The 27,224-nt window shown below is 36.5% G+C and overlaps 1 protein-coding gene across 7 annotated transcripts in view; it reads right to left on the minus strand.

Moving 5' to 3' along the window:
- The window catches only part of DMD (dystrophin), a 2,113,108-nt gene that overhangs the window by 1,562,215 nt on the left and 523,669 nt on the right, over positions 1-27,224 (minus strand). For 5 of the 7 annotated variants that reach the window (XM_064573900.1, XM_064573903.1, XM_064573899.1 and 2 more), the window contains exons 8-9: positions 13,737-13,918; positions 12,363-12,494 (exon numbers count right to left, since the gene is read on the minus strand). In XM_064573900.1, coding sequence (XP_064429970.1) covers positions 12,363-12,494; positions 13,737-13,918 — 314 coding nt within the window. Of the gene's footprint in view, positions 1-1,272; positions 1,295-12,362; positions 12,495-13,736; positions 13,919-27,224 lie in introns of those variants that run through there. The other 2 variants (XM_064573902.1, XM_064573905.1) reach the window with 2 other exon arrangements.

Genomic DNA, 27,224 nt, shown 5'->3' on the forward strand with positions numbered 1-27,224 from the left:
ACATTTGTAATGTTCACAGATTTTTTAATATGGAGGATGATTCTCTATAGTGTTTCTATATACTTTATGTTTGGTTTCTCTATCTGAAATGTTCAGTTGTTTATTTCATAAATGCCTAAATAATTATTTATTTGTCCTATTGCTGGTAGGAATACCCCCAGGAAATTGACAGCTATTGCTCATCAGACAGTGAGGGAAAAAAGATGATTTATTTTTCTTTCCAAATGCTTTTCAGTATTTACAAATATTAAAAGACTAAGGAGAATGATGATGATTAGAGTGGAACAGACCCTCTGGTTGATGTGGCTGGGAGTCTGAAATAGTCAAAGATCAAACCTGTACTAGAAGTCATGACACCTGGCTTGAGTCCCAGCTCTGCCAGTTACTCAGTGCTTAACCAAATCCTTTATTCCATTTAAATTTCTTGTACTTTAAAACATGAGTCTAATAAAATCATTCGACAGGCTCATTGTACTGGTCAAATGAGATAAATAATCAAAAGTCTTTTAAAAACTGCAAATGTTAGTAAAAGATGAGAGGTGCCCTCTTTTTTGTTTGTGCCTCTTTTGCAAGAATGCTACAAGTAGGATTCCCTTTTGTTCTTAAAAAAATTGTAAGAGCATAAGCAAAGTATGGGTAACTTTCCAAGGCCTCATTCCTTTACTCTGTGAGCTATTAGAGAGAAGAAGACACCGTTTGTAGGTCAAAGTATTTATTAAATGAATGTGGACATCTGGGCCCTAAGCTGAGCAAGGAACAATGATCAATAAGGCTTTTAGAGGCAGAAATATAGGTACGTCCTTCATTGTTTTTCTTTCTTTGTTTCTTTTTTCTTCTATGCTGTTTTGGCCTAAGGGTGCTTTCACAATACTTCTGGAGGAAGGAAGAAGCTCATGCACAGCCAACAAAGGAGAAAGGGAACAACTTGACCCTTGGGGCACCTGGGAAAAGCCCGGTGATACCAGTTTTGTTGTTAGCTTGCAGGTAATGGATGCCTTCCTCAGATTTGCATCCCAGGGTGTTAGACAGCAGAGGGCAGAAAACACTCTCCACCAAAGATGTCCATGTGCTAACCCCTGGAACCTGTGAATATGTTATACTATATGGCAATGAAGAATTAAGGTTGCAGATGGAATTAAGTTTGCTAAGCAGGTGACCTTAAAATAAGTAGACTTTCCTAGATTATCCAGGTGAGCCCAATTATGAGTTCTTAAAGGCAGAGGAGGAAGACAGAAAAGTAGGTCAGAGTGATATGATATGACAAAGACTTACCTTGCCCTTGTTATCGTTGAAGATAAAAGAGGATCATGAATCAAGGAATGGGGGCAGCCTCTAAAAGTTGGAAAAAACAAGGAAATGGAATCTCCCCTACAACCTCCATAAGGAAGGCAGTCATACTAACACCTTGATTTTAGCCCAGTGAGACCCATTTTGAAATTCTACCCTGTAAGATAGTAAATTCATGTTGTTGTAAGCCACTAAATTTGTGGGTATTTGTTACATCAGCAAGAGGAAACTAATATATAGATTCATTATCAGTTAGCAGGATGGGTTACGCCAAGAGAAATATGCTTTTGTCCATGTAGACATAAACTATTCAGTGTAGGTTTTTTAAGGGTCTCAATGCAGGTAGCCCCTCACTTTCATTCTCTTGAATCCACTCCAACGAGCAAAATCGTCCAAAAACCACACACTCCACTGGAATCGTTCTTATCAGTGTCAATATTACCTAGAATGAACATGTAACTTATTGGCCAAAATAGGAGTATTCAGAGTGAATGGAGGTGTTATTAGTAATTCCACTTTGATAACTGCTATATTATCAGAACTTCCCAGGGACCCTATCTCACTGACAATTCACTGGTTAATTTCCAATGTTATTTGAACTAATCAGCAATACTTAATGCTGTTAAATAATGTCCTCTCCCTAAAACACTTTCTTCTCCTGGCTTCTGGAATACCACAACCTTCTCCTTTTTCCTCTCCTCTTTCTGTCCATCCTTGTTATCCCCTTTGTTGGTTCCTTCTCATCTTTAAATACTGGGATCTCTTACTTCTCTGTACTTTTTTTCCTAGGTGATCTCGTCCAGGTGAATGGATTTAAATACTATCTATGTTGTTAATGACTTCCAAATTATCCCGAACTCTGATCTGGGAAACCCAGATTTATGTATGTATATTCAAGTCTCATGAGCATCTCAAGATTAACATATTCAGTGTAATACACCACAGCAACAAAAGGAAAAATAAAAATCCCATGATTGGGGTGCCTGGGTGGCTCAGTTGGTTAAGCATCTGCCTTTGGCTCAGGTCATGATCCTGGAGTCCCAGGATCAAGTCATGCATCGGGCTTCCTGCTCAGCAGGGAGTCTGCTTCTCCCTCTGACCCTCCCCCCTCTCATGCTTTCTCTCTCTCATTTTCTCTCACACAAACAAATAAGTAAAATCTTAAAAAAAAAAAAATCCCATGATCATCTCAAAAAATGCAGAAAAAAACATGTGACAAAATTAACATCCATTCATGATAATAACTCTCAACAAAGTGGGCACCGAGGGAACATACCTCAACATAATAAAGGCCATCTATGACAAGCCCACAGCTAACATCACACTCAATGGTGAAAAGCTGACTTGTCAGGAACAAGACAAGGATGCCCACTCTCCCCACTTTTATTCTCTGTAGTACTGGAAGTCCTAGCCAGAGGAATTAGAGAAGTAAAAGATATAAAATAAATTCAAATAGAAAAGAAAAAATAAAACTGTCATTATTTGCAGATGACATGATACTATATACAGAAAATTCTAAAGACTCCACCAAAAAAAAAAAAAAATCAAAAAACTGTTAGAACTAATAAATTCAGTAAAGTTGCAGGATATAAAATCATACAGAAATCCATTGTGTTTCTATATACTAATAACTATTAGAAAGAAAAATCAAGAAAAGAATCCCATTTACAATCACATCAAAAAGAATAAACTAACAAGGAATAAATTTAACCAAGGAGATGAAAGACCTGTATACTAAAAACTATAAGACATCGATGAAAGAAACTAAAGAGGACACAAATAAATGCAAATATATTCCATGTTCATGGGCTGGATGAATTAATATTGTTAAAATGTCCATACTACCCAACACAATCTACAGATTCAATGTAATCTGTATCTCAGTTCCAATGGCATTTTTCACAGACTAGAACACTTCTGAAATTTGTACAGAATCACAAAAAAACCTTAATAGCCAAAGCAATCTTAAGAAAGAAGAATAAAACTATAGGCATGATACTCCCTGATTTCACACTCTATTACAATGCTATAGTAATCAAAACAGTATGGTGCTGACATAAAACAGACACACAAATCAATCGACAGAATAGAGGCCCCAGAAATAAAGCCATGTACACATGAACAATTTAAGACAAAGTAGTTAAGAATATACACTGGGGAAAAGACAGTCTTTTCAATAAATGGTGTTGAGAAAACTGAAGAGCCACATGCAAAAGAATGAAACTGGATCACCATCTTGCACCAGACACAAAAGTTAACTCAAAATGGATTAAAGACTTGAAGATAAGACCTGAAACCATATAATTCCTAGAAGAAAACAGAGTCAGTAAGCTTGACATTGGTCTTTGTGATGATTTTTTGATTCTGACTCTAAAAGCAAAGTCAGTAAAAGCAAAAATAAATAACTGGGACTACATCAAACTGAAAAGATTCTGCACAGTAAAGGAAACCTACCATATGGGAGAAAATATTTGCACATCATATGTCCAATAAGGGATTAATATCCAAAATATATAAAGAACTCATGCAACTCAATAGCAAAAAAAAAAAAAAAAAAAAAAAAAAAAAAAAACCAACAAATAATAAACAATTAGGTTTAAAAATGGGCAGAAGATCTGAATAGATATCCTGTCAAAGAAGCCATACAGATGGCCAACAGACACATGGAAAAATGCTCAACATCACTAATCATCAGGGAAATGTATATCAAAGCAATGAGCTATCACCTCACACCTGTTAGAATGGCTATTAACTAAAAGACAAGAGATAACAAGTGCTGGTGAGGATGTGGGGAAAAGGTAACCCTCATGCATTGTTGGTGGGAATGTCAGTTAATGCAGCCACTATGGAAAACAGAATGGAAGTTGCTCAAAATATTAAAAATAAAACAATATGATCAAGTAATCACACTTCTGGGTATTTACCGGAAGAAAATAAAAACCCTAAGTCACAAAGATATATGTACCCCATCACTGTAGCTTTATTTGTAACAGCCAAGATATGGAAACAACTTAAATGTCCATAGATGGATGAATGGATAAAAAATGTAGTATATATAAATACAATGGAATATTATTCAGCTATAAAAAAAGAATGAGATCTTGCCATTTGCGACTATATGGACGGACCTAGAGGCTATTGTGCTAAGTGAAGTAAGTCAAACAAAGACAAATACTGTATGATCTCACTTATATATGGACTCTTAAAACACACACACACATACACACACACACAAATTGACAGAGAACACATTGGTGGTTGCCAAAGGCAAGGGGTGGGCGCGGGCAAAATGGGTGAAGGGGGTCAAAAGGTACAAATGTCCAATTAGAGAATAAATAAGTCATGGGGATATAATGTACAGCATGGGTACTATAGTTAATAATACTGTATTGCATATTTGAAAGTTGTTAAGAGAATAAATCTTAAAAGTTCTCATCGCAGGAAAAATTCTGTAATTATGTATGGTGACAGATGTTAATTAGACTTATAATCATTCTGCAATATATATAAATATTGAATCAAATCATTATGTTGTACATGTAAAACTAATACAATGCTGTATGTCAGTTATACCTCAAATTTTAAAAATTAAAAAATAAGTAATGATTAACATGTTCAAAAGTGAGCTTCTAACCTTACTCCCCAAACCGTTCCTCCTATATATTATCCTATCTCAGTTGGTGGCAACTCCTTTCTTCCAACTGCTTAAGTCAAAACCTTGCACTAATTCTTGGTTCTTTGAATTCTTTCATAACTCATACCCACTATGTCATGTGCAGCATGATCTTGATGCAATGGTGGTCTCCAATTCTGCTCCCAGGTATGCCATCCCAGAGATCATGAAACAGAAAGGCTCACTGACCAAGCTGTTATGTTCAAATCCCATCATTTATTAAATAATTTTAAAGCATATAGCAAGAAGCAAAAAGAAAGAAATGGGGGGCAGGTAATGCAATTAGGATAAGGCCAAACAGTGTGAAGGACCACACTATTTAAATCTCAGCTTGTGCAATGTTCATATATTTTGCTCTGTCCATCTTTCTGGATCATGGTGCAGTGGGCAGAACCAGAGGTGACATCTGAGGGAGGGGTACAATAGACAGAAGGTGCCTAAGGCCACCACATATACTTGCTTTACTAGAGAGATACAGGGACAAGCATACCTAGCCCATAGCTGTAGCTCATTAGTCTGCAAAAGAGCTATGGGAATTATTTGCATTTTTTATGTAGTACACTTGGGAGACCATAATGAGACCATACCGAGTATTATCAGTAGGTACCCAATTTAGGAATGATGTAGGTGACATAATTGATCATACCTTATGATTTGGTCTTTTCATTTCTTTCTATTCACTAGTTACACTCATGTATTCCATTATTTATTCTCTATTTTTACCATGTGTAATAGGTTAAGTTACTATCTATAATTAATACACATTGTTACCTACGTCTTCCTTATCGAAGCTAATTTTTTAAAAATTTATTATCATTTTTGGCTTTTTATGTTTTTATTTTAATTCTAGTTACTTAAAGTGCTATATTACTTTCAGGTGTACAATATAGTGATTCAACAATTTCATACATCTGGTACTCAACTCATCAGTTAAATTTAACACATGGGTTTCATAAACTACTAGTTTACTTATGATTAATGCTTAATGCCTCTTAGAAATTTTATCTATCCCCTTTAGTTTTTTTAATAACACAAATATTGTCTAAGAATACAACAAAATGTGTTCTACATTGCATTAGCAAATCCTGTAGGTTGTCCAAAACATTATCTAGAATTCAACTACAATGCATCATGCTCATTGATAGAACCATCATAAAAAAAAAGTGTGGAGTTTCCTCAAAAATTAAAAAAAAAAAAATAGAACTACCATATGACCCAGCAATCCCACTTCTGGGTATATATCTGAAGAAAATGAAAACAGTATCTCAAAGACATATCTGCACTCCTATGTTCATTGCACCATTACTCACAAGAGCCAAGATATGGAAACCATCTAAACATCCATCAACAGATGAATGGAAAAAGGTGTATATATACACAGTGGAATATTATTCAGCCTTAAAAAGGAATAAAATTCTGTCATCTGTGGTGTGCCTGGGTGGCTCAGTCCATTAAGGGTCTAACTCTTGATTTTGGCTCAGGTGATGATCTCAGGGTCAGGAAATTGAGCTCCACGCTCAGAAGGAGTCTGCTTGAGATTCTCTCTCTCCCTCTCCCTCTACCCCTCCCCCACATTCTCACACTCTCTCTAAAATAAATAAAGAATTATTTTGAAAAAATTCTGCCACCTGTGACAACAATGGATGAACCTGAAGGACATTATGTTAAGTGAAATAAGTCAGATACAGAAAGACAAATATTGCATAATCTCTTTATAGATAAAATCTAAGACACAAAAATAAAAACAAAGTAATGCCAAACTCATAGAAACAAGAGAATGGTAGTGTCACCAGGGGTTAGAGAGAAAAAGTCATAGGAAGTTATTGCTTAATGGAAAGTGAGTTTCCATTTTGCCAGATGAAAAGAGTTCTGGAGACAGATGGTGGTGGTGATGGATGTACAATGTTATGAATGTACTTAAAACCACAGAACTGTACACTTAAAAACATTGTAGGTAGTAAAGTTTATGTTAAAAAAATTTTTTAATGGAGGGAAAAAGAAAAAGAATCCAGATCCAACTCTCTCTCATATGCTGAGTGGATTATTGCAATAGCAATCTAACTCGTTTCCTTGGTTCACCCTTGCTCCCTTTAGTCTATTCCCCACATAGCAGCCATGTTGAAATAATACGAGTTTATATCACTCCTCCAATAGCCTTCCATCTCATTGGTAATAAAAACCAAAGTCCTCACCATTACTTACCAGGTCTTATGTGATCTGGTCTACCGTTACAGCTCAGCAACATCTCCCAGCACTGTGCCCTCCCTCCTATCTTTCCTTGAGTAGTCCAAGTATCCCCACAGCTCAGGGCTTTTGTACCATCTATGCTTCCTCCTCAGAGGTTGGTCTTCTCCAGAGACCCATACCTCTTTTCAGTCTTTACTCAAAATTTACTTTTTCTGACTACTCCAGCTGTCACATACTGCATATTCTACTTTCCTCTTTTATTTTTTTTCTTTTTACCACTAACTGTTGTAATTACTACTGAATTTTGCTTTACTTTATACATATTACTAGCATATTATCTGAAATATTCTTTCACTTATTCATAATGTTTATCTTATTCATATTTTGACTCTCCCATAAGCCTATGCTCTCCATTAGGGCACAAATTATTTTGTAAGTTTGTTTATTGGTGCACCAATTGGTGGAACCAATTATTAAATGATATTGATTGCAATATCATATAATAATACCTGGCACATAGTAGGTGATTAAAAATTAAGTATTAAATGATTACAGGGGCACCTGGGTGGCTCAGTCAGTTAGGCCTCTGCCTTTGCCTCAGGTCATGATCTTGAGGTCCTGGGATTGAACCCCACATCGGGCTCCCTGCTCAGTGGAGAGTCTGCTTCTCCCTCTCCCTCTGCTCCTCCCCTCTGCTCCTGCTCTCTCTCTCTCTCAAATAAATAAATAAAAACTTTTAAAAAATGATTACATAAATGAATACTACTCTATGTGTGAGTAATCCTGTGTGTGTGTGTGTGTGTGTGTGTGTGTGTGTGTGTGTAGAGAGAGAGAGAGAGAGAATTCAGTGTTAGTATGAAGAACATTAACTTGGGGTTAGATAAATCCAAACATGAATCCAGGCTCTGCCACTTATTGGTTAGGCTTTGAAATTTTGATTAAACTACCCAATGTGAAAGGAGACAAAAGTCACTCTAGGCTGAGAGAACCAAAAAAAGCTAAGATAGGAAATTGTTTGGCACTTATGGAAGACAGCAAGTGATTTAATTTGGTTGGAGTAAAGAAAACATGAAATAGACTACTGTGAAATAAACATGAAAATATAAATAGATAATAGATCATGGAGCTTCTTGATGAAATTTAAGAGAGTGGACCTGTTATAAAGGCAAAAGGAAGTGAAGAAAGTTTTGTGAATGATATTGTTAAAGTTGTTAATATGGAAATTTAATCTGATTTAGAGGGGACTAAGATAAAGATAGTGACATTGATTGAAAAGGTATTTCTGTAATCCAGAAGACATGTATTGAGGGCCTAAATCAGAGGACATAACATCAGGGACATAGCTTAATGGAGTAATTTTGTAAAGAAGGAAATGACTTTGCATGTCTCATTAATGAATACCAGATCAATAAAGAGACCAAAGAGTACGATGTCACATATTTAAGTATCAATGACTGCTGAGTAATATTCTCACTTACATAACAAAAAGGGACAAGAAATGGGTTTGTGAGCAATGAAACAAAGTTTCCTTCAGGACATACCAGGTTTAAGAAATCAGTGGACATCTAGGTATAGATACATGCCAAAGAGTTGAAAATGAGTTGGAAATGTGGCTGTAACTTAAAAGACACTGAAAGTGGGTAAAAACACAGATCACAACGGTCATCCGAATACAGCTTGAAGCCAGGAGGTTAAATCATATTGATAACAGGGAGACTATAATACATGGCTCAAGGGATCTTTCATGAAGTTCTTATGCAAAGGGAGTTAGAAGAGAAGAAAGCCAGATAGTAAAAGAGATACAGAACAGAGATGGAGAAGAAGCTAATGAGTCTAGAAGCTAAGAGAAAAGTTATTTCAATTATGATGGAAAGCCTGAAAGCTGAAAAGATGACATTGGATTTGGTGATGAAGTATAATTATTTGTGGACTAAATAAATGAATAAATAAAGCATAGACTATTCTACAGAAGGTGATAAATGAAAGAGTCACATAACAGTATATTAACAAGATAAAGTGGATTGATGTGTTTCAGAAGAGGTGACATACACTAGAGGAGTTTTAAGCAGGGTTAGGCTCCAGGAAAGAAACAAAAACTGAAAGTGAAAAAGATACTGAGTATTTTTGATATAAAATTAGGAGTAGAATGAGAGGCATGATCAAAGTCATAAAAATAGGAATTAAGTAAAACCATAAAAAAAAATGTCCTCCATCCAAGGATGGATGGCAGTAAAGTGATATACAATGAGAGAAAGCCAGAGGTTCACACCAGATAATATTTCTTCTTGGCAAATTATGAGAAAAACTCATTTATAAACAGGGATCCTGAGGTAGGTCGACTGCTTCACCCCAATAGATTTTCAAACTGCAAAGAGTATAAATCGGATTTTTCAAGTTTAGGACAGATGGGGATAACTGATGATTCTAATATATTGGGAACTTTTAAAAAAATATATTTTATTTATTTATTTGACAGAGAGAGAGAGCACAAACAGGGAGAGTGGCAGGCAGAGGGAGAGGGAGAATCAGGCTCCCCACAGAGCAAGGGAAGCCCGATGTGGGACTCGATCCCAGGATCCCGGGATCATGATCCGAACCGAAGGCAGTCGCTTAACTAACTGAGCCACCCAGGCACCCCAATATATTGGGAACTTTTAAGTAATTCACAGAATTTCTGCTTTCCATAGTGGACAGGCACCCAAGTAGCTTGCTTTCCTATTATGGAAAACTTCACCCCCTTTGCAGACCACCAAGTAAACCACTTGAATGAAACTCTCTAATGGAGTCCAGTGTGGTCTGTCTTGAGTTCATTTGAAGTGGATCAGATACAACCTGTAGGGGGCAGTATAGGTTCAGCCCCTCTGTGAAACGCTTCAGAAAAAATTTTTCTTAGTATATCGTTAAGACATAAACTTATCAAACTAACTACATGTAACATCATCTTCTGATGTGCTTCCTTTAGAAACAGGCAGAATATATCATTCCTCATCAATTGTAATTCATGCTTCTTCTTTTCTAAAGGACACCATCAGGTTTATTTCAATGGCTTATGCTAAATAAAACAGGTAAGTGAATTTGCTGAATATTTTTATTTTATGACACATTATATATTTTGTAGTATTTATACAAAGGTAGAATAAACAAATAGAGTCTAGCAAAATTAAGTCCACTTATAATTACTTCATTAAGGAGTCATAACTGAGCAATGCCTTAATGGGGTTGGTAATGAGGTAAAAATGTGCCACCAGAAGAGGCATTGGAGAAAAACTTCTGGAAAAGGCAGCTCAATAAAGTGATAATGAGGGGGAAAAAGAACTCATCTCCTTGTCTTGACTTATGCTCCTTTATTTTAGGATGCACCCCTATTCTTTAAGACTTGGAGGTTTCAATGGGAGGATGGTGATGAAAAGAGTCCAGACAGTCAGGCAGTCAGGAGGGTGCGAGGGAGGAGGAAGAAGAGAAAGAGAAGGGCAGAAAGAGGAAACTTCAAATGTGGATAAAAATAGCATCTCCCACTCTCCGAAGTTGTTATAAGGATTTCCTTAGTTCATATAATGTGCACACTTGGCATAGAGCAACACTCAGTAATGAGTGGCCCAACTATTTCTATTTACTGATAATGAGAAAACTGATTAAGTTTCTTGTTCAAGATTATACAACGAACCTTTGTAAAAACATGGATATGGGAATTTAAATGAAGATGAGGCTGAGTCACACAAATGTTCTCACCCAGTCTCCTTTGTTCAGCTTTGCCAGAAAGCTAGCCAAGGATAGAGGGCATTAAGTATGCCCTGAAATATGCTTCCCCAGGGGAATCAGTGAGTGCTAAGAATTTTCAGCCTTATGTATAAATCAACTGTGCAAAATAATCACTAATTAAATACAACCACTATTGTAAAAAATCAGTGAGCCTCTAAACATGTACACTTTTTTCACCAAATAGGATCAGGTCTAAAATTTCTAAATTCCCATTCATAATGTAGTTCTGACAAAAGTCACTTCTTTAAGAACTTTCAAATTGCTCTACTAAACAAAATAGTTTTCTTCTAAAAAGAAATTCTAGCAAATCTCACAAATCAAGCACATTTCATTTCCACGCTCTAACATAAACCAGGCTGTAATTTCTTGTATTTTTAGGTTTCCTGCAATACCGCAATAATGGAAAATTCCACTGAGAAGACTCTTTATGCGGAAAGTACGAAATGGTGCATAGAATCTGACTGGTGCGGGAGTGACAGACTTTCTTGTACAAATAGTACAGAGCATGTTATATACATGTTTAAATTAGCCAAATTAAAATGTATCATATGAAAAAGCTTATAGTTATATTTTCCTTTCATTTTTTGGGGGGAGGAGGGGCAGAGGAAGAGGGCAAAAGAGAATCTTAAGCAGTCTCCATGCCCAGCACAGAGCCGGATGTGGGGCTCAGTCTCACAACTCTGAGATCATTACCTGAGCTGACATCAAGAGTCAGACCCTTAACCGACTGAGCCACCCAGGTGGCCCTGTAGTTATATTTTTCTTAAATAGAGTATAAATATATTTTATAGAATGAAAATATAATAAGAACATCTATATAAAGTGTATGTTTCCTTTAGGTATCAGGTATCTAGAAAAATCTCGCCAAGTAGTGTGACCAGTGAATTTCATCCATTTTCCCATTCTTTTAAAAATTACATATTTAAGGGCGCCTGGGTGGCTCAGTTGGTTAAGCGACTGCCTTCGGCTCAGGTCATGATCCTGGAGTCCCGGGATCGAGTCCCGCATCGGGCTCCCTGCTCGGCAGGGAGTCTGCTTCTCCCTCTGACCCTCCTCCCTCTCATGCTCTCTGTCTCTCATTCTCTCTCTCTCAAATAAATAAATAAAATCTTTAAAAAAAAAATAATAAAAATTACATATTTAAACCTTTAATGATGTTTTCGTATAACTATTGGTAGGCTTTATAAAAGAGAACCTTACAGGTAAATTATATAATGAAAGCACACACCACTATTCTAAGAATCCCCATTCATGAAGAATCAACCCATGTTAAACCTAGGGAAATCACAATAACGAAACAGCATCATGTGAGAACATCTAATACAACTGGGAATAATGAAACTGCTCCTGACGAAGGAGAAAAAAGGCACTGCAAAATTTAAATGAAAGCCATGTCAGGTTATCCTCGAGGAGGAAGTTCTTTGGTTTGTAGAACAGAGAGTAAATGTTGACAGACCTGTGAAGGAAGTGGGCTCCGTGTGGGGTCAGAGGTGGCGACATAAGCAGCCTGAGTGTAGGCATAGCTCTTGAACCGAGGCTTAGGAGAGGAAGGAGTTCGTTCATAGCCCTGTGCTAGACTGACTGTGATCTGCAGAGTAGGGTTACGGGGAAGGGGACAGAGGGGAGGAGGAGACATCATAAGTAACCCTGGAAGGACTGCTTTCCCACACACTACAAAAAGAAACGTTAAATGGAAACAGTGAGATGAAAAGTTTAATTTGAAATGCACATAGTGCTATTGCAAACTGGTACACTTGCACAATTCTGGTGCTCAATGTCATGGTGGACAGCGGGTACTCAGGGAAGGGATGAGGGCGGGACTTAACTATAAGGATTCCATACTGACACAGCTCCAGCACTCCTATGGGATGGTGCTCTTCAATCTGGCAAAAACAGGCATCCAAAAGCAATTTTCTCTGAACTCAAAGTAAACAAAACCAGAATTCATCAGGTCAAGTTTCTGGAAAGGACTGGAGCTTTCATAAGCAAAATACAGAACTAGTGCTTTAGGAGAGTGAGAAAATTAAGCCTAAGATTAGCTGTCCACACCTTCAGAAGGAATTATGCTAAAAGCTTTTTTTTTTTTTTTTTTAGGCTTTTTCATCATTGTTTGTGTCAAAGAAAGTAAAAGAAAACACCCCAAACAGCCACTCTTGGGAGCAAGAACAAGCCATGTAATAAAAGAATCCCACTAAATCCTGGACGATCATAAAAATCTTTATCATATGTATTCTCCCTTCAACTTTTATTTAAAGTGTTATAAACCACTTTTATCAAAAATGTTATCTTGAATAATCAAAATTTGTTAATACATCAGTAGGTTGCCACTAAAAATAAGAAAGTATTATTAAACAGAGTACTTGCCTCTGCTCTTGCTCTCTTTGTTCTTTACTCTCATTGACAGAGAGTTTCATACATATATGAGTCTATCTTTTATTTTAATTCATTTTACACAATGGAAATGCAATATATTGTCTTCCATATTTCTATAACATAGTGCATATCAACAGCAGAGTATTTTAATAATGTGCTTTGAAAACAATATTATGGTCCATTATATCAGTTAAAATTCAGAAGGCTTATAGAGTTTCTCTATCTATAGGTAGATATATATATATATATACATACCTACACACACACACACACATTATGCTATGTAGACATATATTTGTGTGTAGGTATGTGTATATATATATATACACGTTATGCTATATAGACATATTTATCATGTATTTATCATACATATAATAGATAGGTATGTGTATGATGACTAAAAATGCATATACGATAGAAAATATCATTGATATTAAGTACTCTTTTGATACTTTACCTGTTGAGAATAATGCATTTGATGATGTAATTGAAAATGTTCTTCTCTTGTAACTTTTGATGGCCTTGGCAACATTTCCACTTCCTGGATGGCTTCAATGCTCACTTGTTGAGGCAAAACTTGGAAGAGTGATGTGAGATACATTAAGATGGACTTCTTATCTGGATAAGTGGTGGCAATATCTGTAAGCACATTAACACCCAACATCAATTTTTGGTTTCTATATTTGAGTCTCTGAAAGGCGAATGAACGAATAAATGTTACAGGAAGAAGACACATTAATGAGCACTCGATTGCCCATGAATCTCCAGAGACTAATTAGAACATGATAATCACGCCGAAAATGGCCTTCCAATTTGGCAGACCAATGAGAGGAGCCCTAAAGTTAATTTCTTTTTTCCTTGTTCACATAAAAACTTCATTCCATAATACTTTTTCCTAAGTCAAATTGCCAAACTGGCCCAACTAAGAGAGTGGTTTTCATTAGATAAGAAACACAATTAAAGATTATATCTTCCTTTCCATGGAAAGCTATATTAACGTGTCAATTAAAATAGTGCATTGGTAATTAAACAATTACACAAAAGAGCTTAATGCCTTGGCTTCCAGTAAGGAAAGCTTGCATCATCTAATCAAATTTTTGCTGGTGATTAAGTATGTAAAGAGCAAAACATGTCTCTGTGTTGAAATGAACCATGTATTTCCACAATAACAATAAAATAAAACAACAATATACCATATGTATATGATTTGTAATATTCCTTAGGTATATTAAAAAAAATTTGTTTACATTTTTGGTACATCTGTTAAAGTCAGATGTTACCTTCCTTCTCAGACTCTAGAGATAAATTTAAAAGTCCTTCACATAAAGTTGATCTGACATTATGTCCTTTGCCACATCCAGGAAATGAAAGAAACCCAGTATTTAAAGTCAATAATAATTTGTAACAACACACATAGTAAGTGGCAGCTCCTTCAAAAGGTTATTTTGCAACTTGGCATTACAATTTACCCACTGTGTTCATTCCAGGGAACCAATATATAAAAATAATCCTTTATGTGAAGTGTATCATTAATCCCAGAAGTGTTAAAACATAAATCCTGGCAGGAGGCCAAGACAACTCTGCAGCAATGTGCCAGGCATTTTTCTTGCCATAAATTTATCTTAGCTTAGCTAGCATTAAAAGATCTTTTTTATGTTAAATATGTATATTCTGGTCAGGTGTTCTGATCATGAGTAACAAAGCCAAGAGTCAAATCTCAAGCCCACTAACATAAAAGGAGGTTGAATAGGTAACTCAGTCAATGCCTTCACAAGTAGCAGGGATGTAATTATTTAGAACAATTATTTTTTAAAAAGATTTATTTATTTGAGAGAGAGAGAGAGAACGTGCGTGTGTGAGTGGGGGGAGGGGTAGGAGAGAATCTCAATCAGACCTCCCTCTGAGCACAGAGCAGGGCTCCATCTCATGACCCATAAGATCATGACTTAAGGAGAAACCAAGAGTCATATGCTTAGCCAACTGAGCCATCCAGATGCCCCTAGAACAACTATTCTTTTTTAATATATATTTGAAATATTTTATTTATTTATTAGAGAGAGAGAGAATGAGCGGGGGAGGGGGGCGAGCAACAGAGCGAGAGGGAGAAGCAGACTCCCCGTGGAGCAGGGAGCCCGACCAGGGGCTTGATTCCAAGACCCTGGGATCATGACCTGAGCCAAAGGCAGACGCTTAACCTACTGAGCCACCAGGCGCCCTGTATTTTTTTGTTTAAATATTTTTAAAAAGAGCTACAGAGGGGGAAAAAGTTAATAGTCCTTGGTCTGCTTCTATCCATAGTATAATAGAGTACTTCTCAATTTTTAATGTGCATATGAATCACCTGGGACCTTTTTCAACTTGGACTCAAATTCAGTAGGTCAGGGGTAGAACCTGAAGTTCTGCATTTCTGACAAGCTGGCCAGTGATGCTGACACTGCTGACTTGAAGACCACACTCTGAGTAACAGGGTTGAAAAATATTACACAGGAAGCAGACTGCTCTATCATCTGCCACTTCATTGTTTGGCTTTTTTCCCCCAAAAGATACTTAACTGGACACTTAAGTGCATAAGGCTGAGAGGTACAAAGTGATACAATACATATTCTCTGCTCCTTTATTATAATTATTACCCAACAAACGGTGAAGGTTAAGTTTTTGCAAGTATTTTTTTAGGAAGAACTAAAGAATACTTTGTACATAAGTACCGCCTTTCTAAAAAAAAAAAAAAATTGGGGGCGCCTGGGTGGCTCAATCGGTTGAGCGACTGCCTTCGGCTCAGGTCATGATCCCGGAGTCCTGGGATTGAGCCCCACATCGGGCTCCCGGTTCGGCGGGGAGCCTGCTTCTCCCTCTGACCCTCCCCCCTCTCATGCTGTTTCTCTCTCGCTCGCTCTCTAATAAATAAATAAATAAAATCTTTAAAAATAAATAAATAAAAAATCTTACTAACTTAGCTTTGAAATTGTGAAGACTAAAATATCCCTTTCATTTGATAACTGTTTTTCAAGTGTTCTTTGTATGGTGGATACTACACTTCTTCACCACATTTTGAACCTCTAAAATGTTTTCTTCTTTCTCACTAGGAAGTAGTCAGTTGTATATGTAATGAGCATAATTTAGAATTCTGTTTATTTTTAGTATTAAGTAAAACTATGCTGTGAGAAAGGCACTGAATTAAAAAAAAGGTTGATCCATTACCATTTACTGCTATATTATACATAAACACATGCATGGGTATGTTTAGCCTCAAATATGTCATGATAAAAATAAAGGTAAAAATAAATTAAGAATTATTTCTATTACCCCAAGCAAATGTCAAAAATTATAGTGCATTTTATCTACATAAAACATCTTTCGGATGGCAGCAAATATTCATAAATATCAATCATCACAAAAATATACACTATTTGACCAAATTATTGACATTTTTACCCCAATCTATTTGCTTCCCATCTCTGAGGTTGTGTGGATTCAGCTGTACCAGCAGGTGGAATCCAATATTTCTTTTCTTAAAGAAAGGAACTTAGATATTTTAAAATATGTTAATTCACTTCAACATATATGTGCCAAGAGCTATTTTATTTACAATATTTTAACAGAGTATCCAGGAGATTAACAAGATAGAGAATTCATGGATTCTTCACAATTTGGAATAATAAAATAAATAGATAATAGGAAAAGTACAAAATAATTGCATTGCTGAACAGAATTTAAAATGTGTTCCTCTAACTGGCATAATCAGTGCTTAAGTAGATTCAGAGAAAGGAAAAAATTATATATTACCAGGGGACCAGAAAAGTCTTTATAAATAGGAAACCTAATAAGTAGGTATAGGATTTCATTGGCTAGAAATGGGGGAATGAGGAAAGGTATTCTAGGCAGTAGAAAAGCATGAACAAAAGTGCAGCAGTAAGATATTAGAAACATCCCAGGAATAGTGCCTTTATGTGTCTTATTCACAGACAGGAGAGTAGTGAATAACAAGATACAATGGGTACACTATCTCTGAAACACTGAGAGATCATCAGTAACAAACTAGAAATTTTGACCTTGGTTCAGTAGTTTGGACAGTGACTACTTTTGAGCAAGAGTGTGACAGCACTGAATTTTTTTGTAAAGTAAAACTGTTAAGTACAGAATGGGATGAAAGAGAAAAACAACTGGAGGGAAGTAGGAAGCTAGGACCCGATCCAGATAGGAGGTGTTAGAGAAATAAACTAGGCTTTGTAATGAAAACAAAAAGATGGATGATAGAAATTCTAAGATAGGTCCAAAATGACTTCATTCTATTTCCAATCATTTACTTCACAGTCTTTGAAAAGAACTATATATAACATTCTGTCTAAGCCCTGAGGGTACAAAGATGAATAAACTTTGAGTAAAATGGAGGAGGAGGACAGATGGAGGGAAATGCTTGTTTTGTAATCACAGTAACAAGTACCCACCAACACAAGTTTCAGACTCATTTAATTAATTAACAATTACCTGCCTATATGGTCTTGATCATGATTCCTCAAGCCAGCCATTGTCAACCCTTTCCTTCTGAAAGTTGGCTAATCAGAAATGAACTCACCCCAATGAACAAAATTCTAAATGCCAACCAATTAACAGTGGTAACACCTGATTAACCAACCATGCTTCTAAAGGTCACATCAACCTATTCACATCGAATGCTCACAGATCTCTTGATCTCCCAGTTTTCCCCAAAACCTAAGAATACTCTGTTTTGAGAGACTGTGGTTAACCAGCATAGTTCCCTCTTATTTAAGTAAGCGATACACTCAGCTTTGTGTTTTCATTCCAAATACCTAGTAATGGTTTCATCATTTGATAAAATTCAACGGATAAAACTCACTTATAAATTTAAAATTATTATTTTTTTTTTTTAAGGAGAACATGATGGAAAGAAAGAATGAACAATTCTGAATCTGGATTTGGATTTTAAAAATCTGTGCCTAAATGTTTATATCTATAAAAAGACATCCTTAACATCATTTACTTCTGTTTTCTCATCTGCGAGATAAAACCAGAGTCCCAATCTCACCATGGTGTTGTGAAGGTCAAATGTATAATGTTTAGAAACGACTGTAAACTTAATTAGACTGTAGACTTAATTAGATACTGTCCCTATATTGCAATTGTTGTTTTTTGTGTTATTAATATAAAACCAGATCTAGTTGTAGGAGACCATTAGTACTACTAATGGGAAGCCACAGGAAGCTGTTAGGAAGGAAACACCATTCATCACTTATGAAATATTCACAAAGCAATGATAATGTGCCATAGAATATGCTTAGCCTATGTTATATTATAAGTATTCAGTGGATGAGCCCCCAACAAATAATTATGGACTGTACAATGTACGAGAATTCAAAAGAAATGTCATGACTTGGGGATGATCCTCACTTAGGATCAATAACTGCAGCTAGGCCAATGTCTGGAGACTTTGTGAACACCTAAATATTGGTTGAGAAACTGAGTATAGTAGTTAAAGCCATAGAAATTAATGAGAATTGTATAAGACAGCAACTGACTTAAAACAATGTTATAGATAATGAGTACTATAGCATTTGAGGAGGGTGAGAATGATGGGATATGATTTACATTTTTTTATTACAAGACATTAAAATGTATGAAGTAAAAGAAGTGGCTGTACTCCCAAAATAAGAACTTACAATTTTATGAAAGTAATCTTTGTACTAAAACCCTACTGTATAACGGGTTTGTTGCTGCAGAAACTTAAATTAATAATTTCTAATTGAATCTTTAAAGACATTTCAGAAGGAAAATGTTGCAAACTTATAAATACTGCTAGAATGTTTTATTTTATGAACAACAGCACTGATTCTGATGAGTGTTTCTACACTCATCAGAATTTTGATACTGAGGGATATATGAATAAATCATTCACTGAAATTCCATTATTTTTCAAATGAGGAAATTGAAACCCACAGTAGTTTGATGGAAATTTCAAAAGTTGTCAGAATTAAAGTTAGAGCCCAGTCAGGGCATCACACTTCTCAGTACCTTACCTTCATTCTTGTAGAAAATGTTATCTTAGTGCATTTAAAAATCAAGTATCAGGGCACCTGGGTGGCTCAGTCAGTTAAGCGTCTGCCTTCAGCTCAGGTCATGATCCCAGCATCTGGGGATGGAACCCCGCATTAGACTCCCAGCTCAGCGCAGAGTCTGCTCCTCTCTCTCCCTCTGCCTCTCCCCCTGCTGGTGCTCTCTCTCTTGCTCACTCTCTCTCTCCAATGAATAAATAAAACTCTAAAAAACAATAAAAATAAAAAAATAAAAACCAAGTATCTCAAAGCCATCTAAAGGATGACCCTGTGATCCATGTGGTTCCATTACCAAATATTAACGATATTCTCCCTAATAGTAGTGATTTCTATTTTTGAGAGAGAGGAGTAGGAGGGGAGGGGCAGAGGGAGAGGGAGAGAGAGAATATTAAGCAGGCTCCATGCCCAACATGGAGCCTGACTCGGGGCTCAATCTCACAAACCTGAGATCATGACCTGAGCTGAAATCAATAGCCAAACCTTTAACCAGCTGAGCCACCCAGGCATCCCTGATTTCTATTTCTAATAAAATAGGTATGACAAGAGTAAATATACATAAAAATACAACTTTGGTAGTAATCAAATTCAAATTAAATAAAGATGTGTGTTTTAAATTATATTCTTTTGCCTATCACATTATCAAAGAATGACAGAAGAATAACAACCAAAGTTGTAGAGGCTTCAGTGATTTGGCCAAACTCCTACTTTGCTGGAAGAGTATCAGTTGGTTCCAAATGTTATGAAAAATATTTTGGCAATGTCTACTAAAACCTTAAAAACAATCATATTCAATGACCCAGTAATTTTCCTTCTAGGAATCCACCACAAAGAAATAACCAGAAATTTAAATGATGATTTATGTAAACCTGATGTAAAATTTAAGCACTATTTACAATATAAAAAAACCTTTCATACAAAAAAGAAAAAAAATCAAACCATTCCAAGTGGCTTAATAGTTAGAGAAGTAGAAATGATCAAATATGTCATTGTCTATGAGTAGTACAAAGCCATTCAAAACATTGCTTTTGAAGACTTTTTTAAAAGATTTTATTTATTTATTTGACACAGAGAGAGAGCACAAGCAGGGGGAGCAGGAGAAGAAGCAGGCTCCCCGCTGAGCAGGGAGCCCGACGCGATGCAGGGCTGGATCCCAGGACCCTGGGATCATGACCTGAGCCAAAGGCAGATGCGTAACTGACTGAGCCACCCAGGTGCCCACTTTTGAAGAATTTTTGATAAAATATGAAAAGAAATTCTTTATAACATCAAAAGAATAGAATGTATAAATTATGAAGTACATAATAACTTTTTACAGAAAAGACTAGGCAAACATACTTCAAGACATTAGTGAAATGGGTATGTTGGTGGAACTGAAAATAGTTTTCCTTTTCTCTTTTGTCCTATCTGTATTTTCCGCACTCTCCACTCAGCACCCACGAATTTTATAGTTAGATAATATAGTCTATATTATAATAAAAGTATCTGTAAAGATCAAAAAGAAACAATAAAAACAGCGTTGCACAAAGTTTTCATGCAGCATGCCCTCACCCTAAAAAAGCCAATGCGAATGAGTTGGTCAGGAAACTGGTGCCTTCAACAAAACTGTTCTTATCTTGGGCAATCAACCTCCAGAAAGTCTGATTAGCCAGGTATCAGACAAAACCTTGAAACACCTCTGGGAAATCTCAACAAGAGGTTCCACTGCTTTAAACCTCAGGTCAGTTTTTTGCCAGGAGAAAGGCAGAAATTGAAAGAGAGGATTAAAATGCATATCCTCACACAATTCACAGTGCTCACCATAGCACATACCCTCCCCAACGAGTGCTGTGAATTGTGTGAGACGGTGGAATTGCAGACCTCTAAAACAAATAATACATTATATGTTTAAAAAAAAAAAAAAGATAGCAGGAAGGGAAAAATGAAGGGGGGGAAATCGGAGGGGGAGACGAACCATGAGAGACTATGGACTCTGAGAAACAAACTGAGGGTTCTAGAGGGGAGGGGAGTGGGGGGATGGGTTAGCCTGGTGATGGGTATTAAAGAGGGCACGTTCTGCATGGAGCGCTGGGTGTTACATGAAAACAATGAATCATGGAACACTACATCTAAAACTAATGATGTAATGTATGGTAATTAACATAACATAATAAAATAAAAAAATAAAAGAAAAAAGTAATAAATAAATAAATAAATAAAATGCATATCCTGTGTAATCAGAAAGAAGTAGGATTTCAAAGATAAACAGATGCATAAATGTACACTCACAAAGTTTGGTCAGCCTTTCACGAGTTTTGTAAAAGAAAAACAATTAAAAAGGATGTCATTTAGAAACCCTGATCAGAATAAATGTAGAGCATGTCCCACAGAATTTGTATTAGGAATGACACAATACAAATAAATTCACTGTAAGAAAAGGGGAAGAGGTAAACTGGAAAGAAGAAACATGTGACCACAAACTAGACATGGTCAGATAGCTCTGAATACAAAAGTGTGAACACACACAAATAGAGAGAGACACAATCAAAAACCTGAGTCTGCTAAAATAACCAAATACACAGATATGAAATTCCAAAGAACTTATTACTGGAAGCAAGTGTGTTATCATCTGAGGTTTACAAATGAAGATATTACAATGTCATCTGATCTCTAAGCACCAGAGTTTTTAAATTAAGGGCACTATCATATCAGTGAACTAATTCATTGAAGTGTTAGATTATTATTTTAAATTTTAATATTTTTCATCCAGCACTACATTCTACATATATGCACCTTCCAATTGCAAGTCACTGTATATATAGCATTCTAATAAGAAAATAACTTGCATAGGTCCCTTCAAGTTAAATTCTTTAATTCTCTACAAAACCTATTCTGCCTTCACTAAATTAAGTAATCCTTAATTAAGCCATTCCATAATTTTAGCATTCACTCACTGATCCAAGTTGCTTTTATCATCTAATAACAATGCTTCTCATTAAAAGACTATAACATATACTAATGAAAATAATTTGTATTGATGCAGATGATTCAGTTTCATAATAAAATTAATGATAAAAAGCAGTGGCTTTCATTTATCCATGAGAAATACTAAATAATTTTATCTTTTAAACACCCAATTATTCCTTTTGATATGCTCATGGTGTAGCTAGCAGAAAACTATCACTATCATCTTGGTACAAGTAGAAAACAGTGCTCAAAATGCATGCTCACCTAGGGCCTAAGAGGGAAAAAACAACAACAACAAAACACAGAAGATGAGGTGCTCACAGGAAACTTTAGATGCACTGAAAACTAGTTCATCTTCCTGCCATTAACTAAACAATGCTAAATATACCTATGCAAATAAAAATCATATATTCAATCTAATAAATCATGGTAGCTGGAGGTGATGCTTTTGATTCTATAAAGTACCAGATTGATAACATGAGACACTCAAAAATATATTTAACAAACATTTACTGAGTTATTACTTTGTGCCAGACTATATTCTAGTCTTTGAATACATAGTGATAAATAAATGATCCCAGGGAGCTGTTCTCATGGAACTGTGATTCTAATGGGGAAGCAAAATTACAAATAAATACTTTCTTTTTTTTTTTTTTAATTTTTTTTTATTCTTATGTTAATCCCCTTACATTACAACATTAGTTTTAGATGAAGTGTTCCATGATTCATTGTTTGTGCACAACACCCAGTGCTCCATGCAGAATGTGCCCTCCTAAATACCCACCACCAGGCTAACCCATCCTCCCACCCCCCTCCCCTCTAGAACCCTGTTTGTTTTTCAGAGTCCATCATCTCTCATGGTTCGTCTACCCCTCCGATTTCCCCCACTTCATTCTTCCCCTCCCGCTACCTTCTTCTTCTTCTTCTTTTTTTTTTTCTTAACATATATTGCATTATTTGTTTCAGAGGTACAGATCTGAGATTCAACAGTCTTGCACAATTCACAGCGCTTACCAGAGCACATACACTCCCCATTGTCTATCACCCAGTCCCCCCATCCCTCCCATCCCACCCCCCACTCCAACAACACTCAGTTTGTTTCCTGCGATTAAGAATTCCTCATATCAGTGAGATCATATGATACATGTCTTTCTCTGTTTGACTTATTTCACTCAACATAATACCCTCCAGTTCCATCCACGTCGTTGCAAATGGCAAGATCTCATTCCTTTTGATGGCTGCATAATATTCCATTGTATATATATACCACATCTTCTTTATCCATTCATCTGTCAATGGACATCTTGGCTCTTTCCACAGTTTGGCTATTGTGGACATTGCTGCTATAAACATCGGGGTGCACGTACCCCTTCGGATCCCTACTTTTGTATCTTTGGGGTAAATACCCAGTAGTGCAATTGCTGGATCGTATGGTAGCTCTATTTTCAACTTTTTGAGGAACCTCCATACAGTTTTCCAGAGTGGCTGCACCAGTTTGCATTCCCACCAACAGTGTAGGAGGGTTCCCCTTTCTCCGCATCCCCGCCAATATCTGTCGTTTCCTGACTTGTTAATTTTAGCCATTCTGACTGGTGTGAGGTGATATCTCATTGAGGTTTTGATTTGGATTTCCCTGATGCCGAGTGATATTGAGCACTTTTTCATGTGTCTGTTGGCCATTTGGATGTCTTCTTTGGAAAAATGTCTGTTCATGTCTTCTGCCCATTTCTTAATTGGATTCTTTGTTCTTTGGGTGTTGAGTTTGATGAGTTCTTTATAGATTTTGGATACTAGCCCTTTATCTGATATGTCATTTGCAAATATCTTCTCCCATTCTGTCGGTTGTCTTTTGGTTTTGTTGACTGTTTCCTTTGCTTTGCAAAAGCTTTTTATCTTGATGAAGTCCCAATAGTTCATTTTTGCCCTTGCTTCCCTTGCCTTTGGCGATGTTTCTAGGAAGAAATTGCTTCAGCTGAGGTCAAAGAGGTTGTTGCCTGTGTTCTCCTTTAGGATTTTGATGGACTCCTGTCTCACATTGAGGTCTTTCAACCATTTGGAGTCTATTTTTGTGTGTGGTGTAAGGAAGTGGTCCAGTTTCATTCTTCTGCATGTGTCTATCCAATTTTCCCAACACCATTTGTTGAAGAGACTGTCTTTGTTCCATTGGACATTCTTTCCTGCTTTGTCGAAGATTAGTTGACCATAGAGTTGAGGGTCCATTTCTGGGCTCTCTATTCTGTTCCATTGATCTATGTGTCTGTTTTTGTGCCAGTACCATGCTGTCTTGATGATGACAGCTTTGTAATAGAGCTTGAAGTCCGGAATTGTGATGCCACCGGCTTTGCTTTTCTTTTTCAATATTCCTCTGGCTATGCGGGGTCTTTTCTGGTTCCATACAAATTTTAGGATTATTTGTTCCATTTCTTTGAAAAAAGTGGATGGTATTTTGATGGGGATTGCATTGAATGTGTAGATTGCTCTAGGTAGCATTGACATCTTCACAATATTTGTTCTTCCAATCCATGAGCATGGAACGTTTTTCCAATTCTTTGTGTCTTCCTCAATTTCTTTCATGAGTATTTTATAGTTTTCTGAGTACAGATCCTTTGTCTCTTTGGTTAGATTTATTCCTAGGTATCTTATGGTTTTGGGTGCAATTGTAAATGGGATCGACTCCTTAATTTCTCTTTCTTCTGTCTTGTTGTTGGTGTATAGGAATGCCACTGACTTCTGTGCATTGATTTTATATCCTGCCACTTTACTGAATTCCTGTATGAGTTCTAGCAGTTTTGGGGTGGAGTCTTTTGGGTTTTCCACATAAAGTATCATATCATCTGCAAAGAGTGAGAGTTTGACTTCTTCTTTGCCAATTTGGATGCCTTTGATTTCTTTTTGTTGTCTGATTGCTGTGGCTAGGACTTCCAATACTATGTTGAATAGCAGTGGTGATAGTGGACATCCCTGCCGCGTTCCTGACCTTAGGGGGAAAGCTCTCAGTTTTTCCCCATTGAGAATAATATTTGCTGTAGGTTTTTCATAGATGGCTTTTATGATATTGAGGTATGTACCCTCTATCCCTATACTCTGAAGAGTTTTAATCAAGAAAGGATGCTGTACTTTGTCAAAAGCTTTTTCTGCATCTATTGAGAGGATCATATGATTCTTGTTCTTTCCTTTGTTAATGTACTGTATCACATTGATTGATTTGCGGATGTTGAACCAACCTTGCAGCCCAGGGATAAATCCCACTTGGTCATGGTGAATAATCCTTTTAATGTACTGTTGGATCCTATTGGCTAGTATTTTGGTGAGAATTTTTGCATCCATGTTCATCAGGGATATTGGTCTGTAATTCTCCTTTTTGATGGGGTCTTTGTCTGGTTTGGGGATCAAGGTAATGCTGGCCTCATAAAATGAGTTTGGAAGTTTTCCTTCCATTTCGATTTTTTGGAACAGTTTCAGAAGAATAGGTATTAATTCTTCTTGAAATGTTTGGTAGAATTCCCCTGGGAAGCCATCTGGCCCTGGGCTTTTGTTTTTTGGGAGATTTTTGATGACTGCTTCAATTTCCTTAGTGGTTATAGGTCTGTTCAGGTTTTCTATTTCATCCTGGTTCAGTTTTGGTAGTTGATACATCTCTAGGAATGCATCCATCTCTTCCAGATTATCTAATTTGCTGGCATAGAGTTGCTCATAATATGTTCTTATAATTGTTTGTATTTCTTTGGTGTTGGTTGTGATCTCTCCTCTTTCATTCATGATTTTGTTGATTTGGGTCATTTCTCTTCTCTTTTTGATAAGTCTGGCCAGGGGTTTATCAATCTTGTTAATTCTTTCAAAGAACCAGCTCCTAGTTTCGTTGATCTGTTCTACTGTTCTTTTAGTTTCTATTTCATTGATTTCTGCTCTGATCTTGATTATTTCTCTTCCTCTGCTGGGTTTAGGCTTTATTTGCTGTTCTTTCTCCAGCTCCTTTAGGTGTAGGGTTAGGTTGTGTACTTGAGACCTTTCTTGTTTCTTGAGAAAGGCTTGTATTGCTATATACTTTCCTCTTAGGACTGCCTTTGCTGCATCCCAAAGATTTTGAACAGTTGTGTTTTCATTTTCATTGGTTTCCATGTATTTTTTTAATTCTTCTTTAATTTCCTGGTTGACCCATTCATTCTTCAGTAGGATGTTCTTTAGCCTCCATGTATTTGAGTTCTTTCCGACTTTCCTCTTGGGATTGAGTTCTAGTTTCAAAGCATTGTGGTCTGAAAATAGGCAGGGAATGATCCCAATCTTTTGGTACCGGTTGAGACCTGATTTATGACCTAGGATGTGGTCGATTCTGGAGAATGTTCCATGGGCAGTAGAGAAGAATGTGTATTCCGTTGCTTTGGGGTGGAATGTTCTGAATATGTCTGTGAAGTCCATTTGGTCCAGTGTGTCATTTAAAGTCTTTATTTCCTTGTTGATCTTTTGCTTAGATGATCTGTCCATTTCAGTGAGGGGGATGTTAAAGTCCCCCACTATTATTGTATTGTTGTTGATGTGTTTCTTTGCTTTTGTTATTAATTGCCTTATATAATTGGCTGCTCCCATGTTAGGGGCATAGATATTTACAATTGTTAGATCTTCTTGTTGGATAGATCCTTTAAGTATGATATAGTGTCCTTCCTCATCTCTTATTACAGTCTTTGGTTTAAAATCTAATTTGTCTGATATAAGGATTGCCACCCCAGCTTTCTTTTCGTGTCCATTAGCATGGTAAATGGTTTTCCACCCCCTCACTTTCAATCTGGGGGTGTCTTTGGGTCTAAAATGAGTCTCTTGCAGACAGCATATCGATGGGTCTTGTTTTTTAATCCAATCTGATAGCCTGTGTCTTTTGATTGGGGCATTTAGCCCATTTACATTCAAGGTAACTATTGAAAGATAGGAATTTAGTGCCA

Source organism: Mirounga angustirostris, unplaced genomic scaffold (assembly GCF_029215605.1).
Source record: "Mirounga angustirostris isolate CCGP_5_RB_7025 unplaced genomic scaffold, mMirAng1.0.hap1 SCAF_11, whole genome shotgun sequence".
NCBI lineage: Eukaryota > Metazoa > Chordata > Mammalia > Carnivora > Phocidae > Mirounga > Mirounga angustirostris.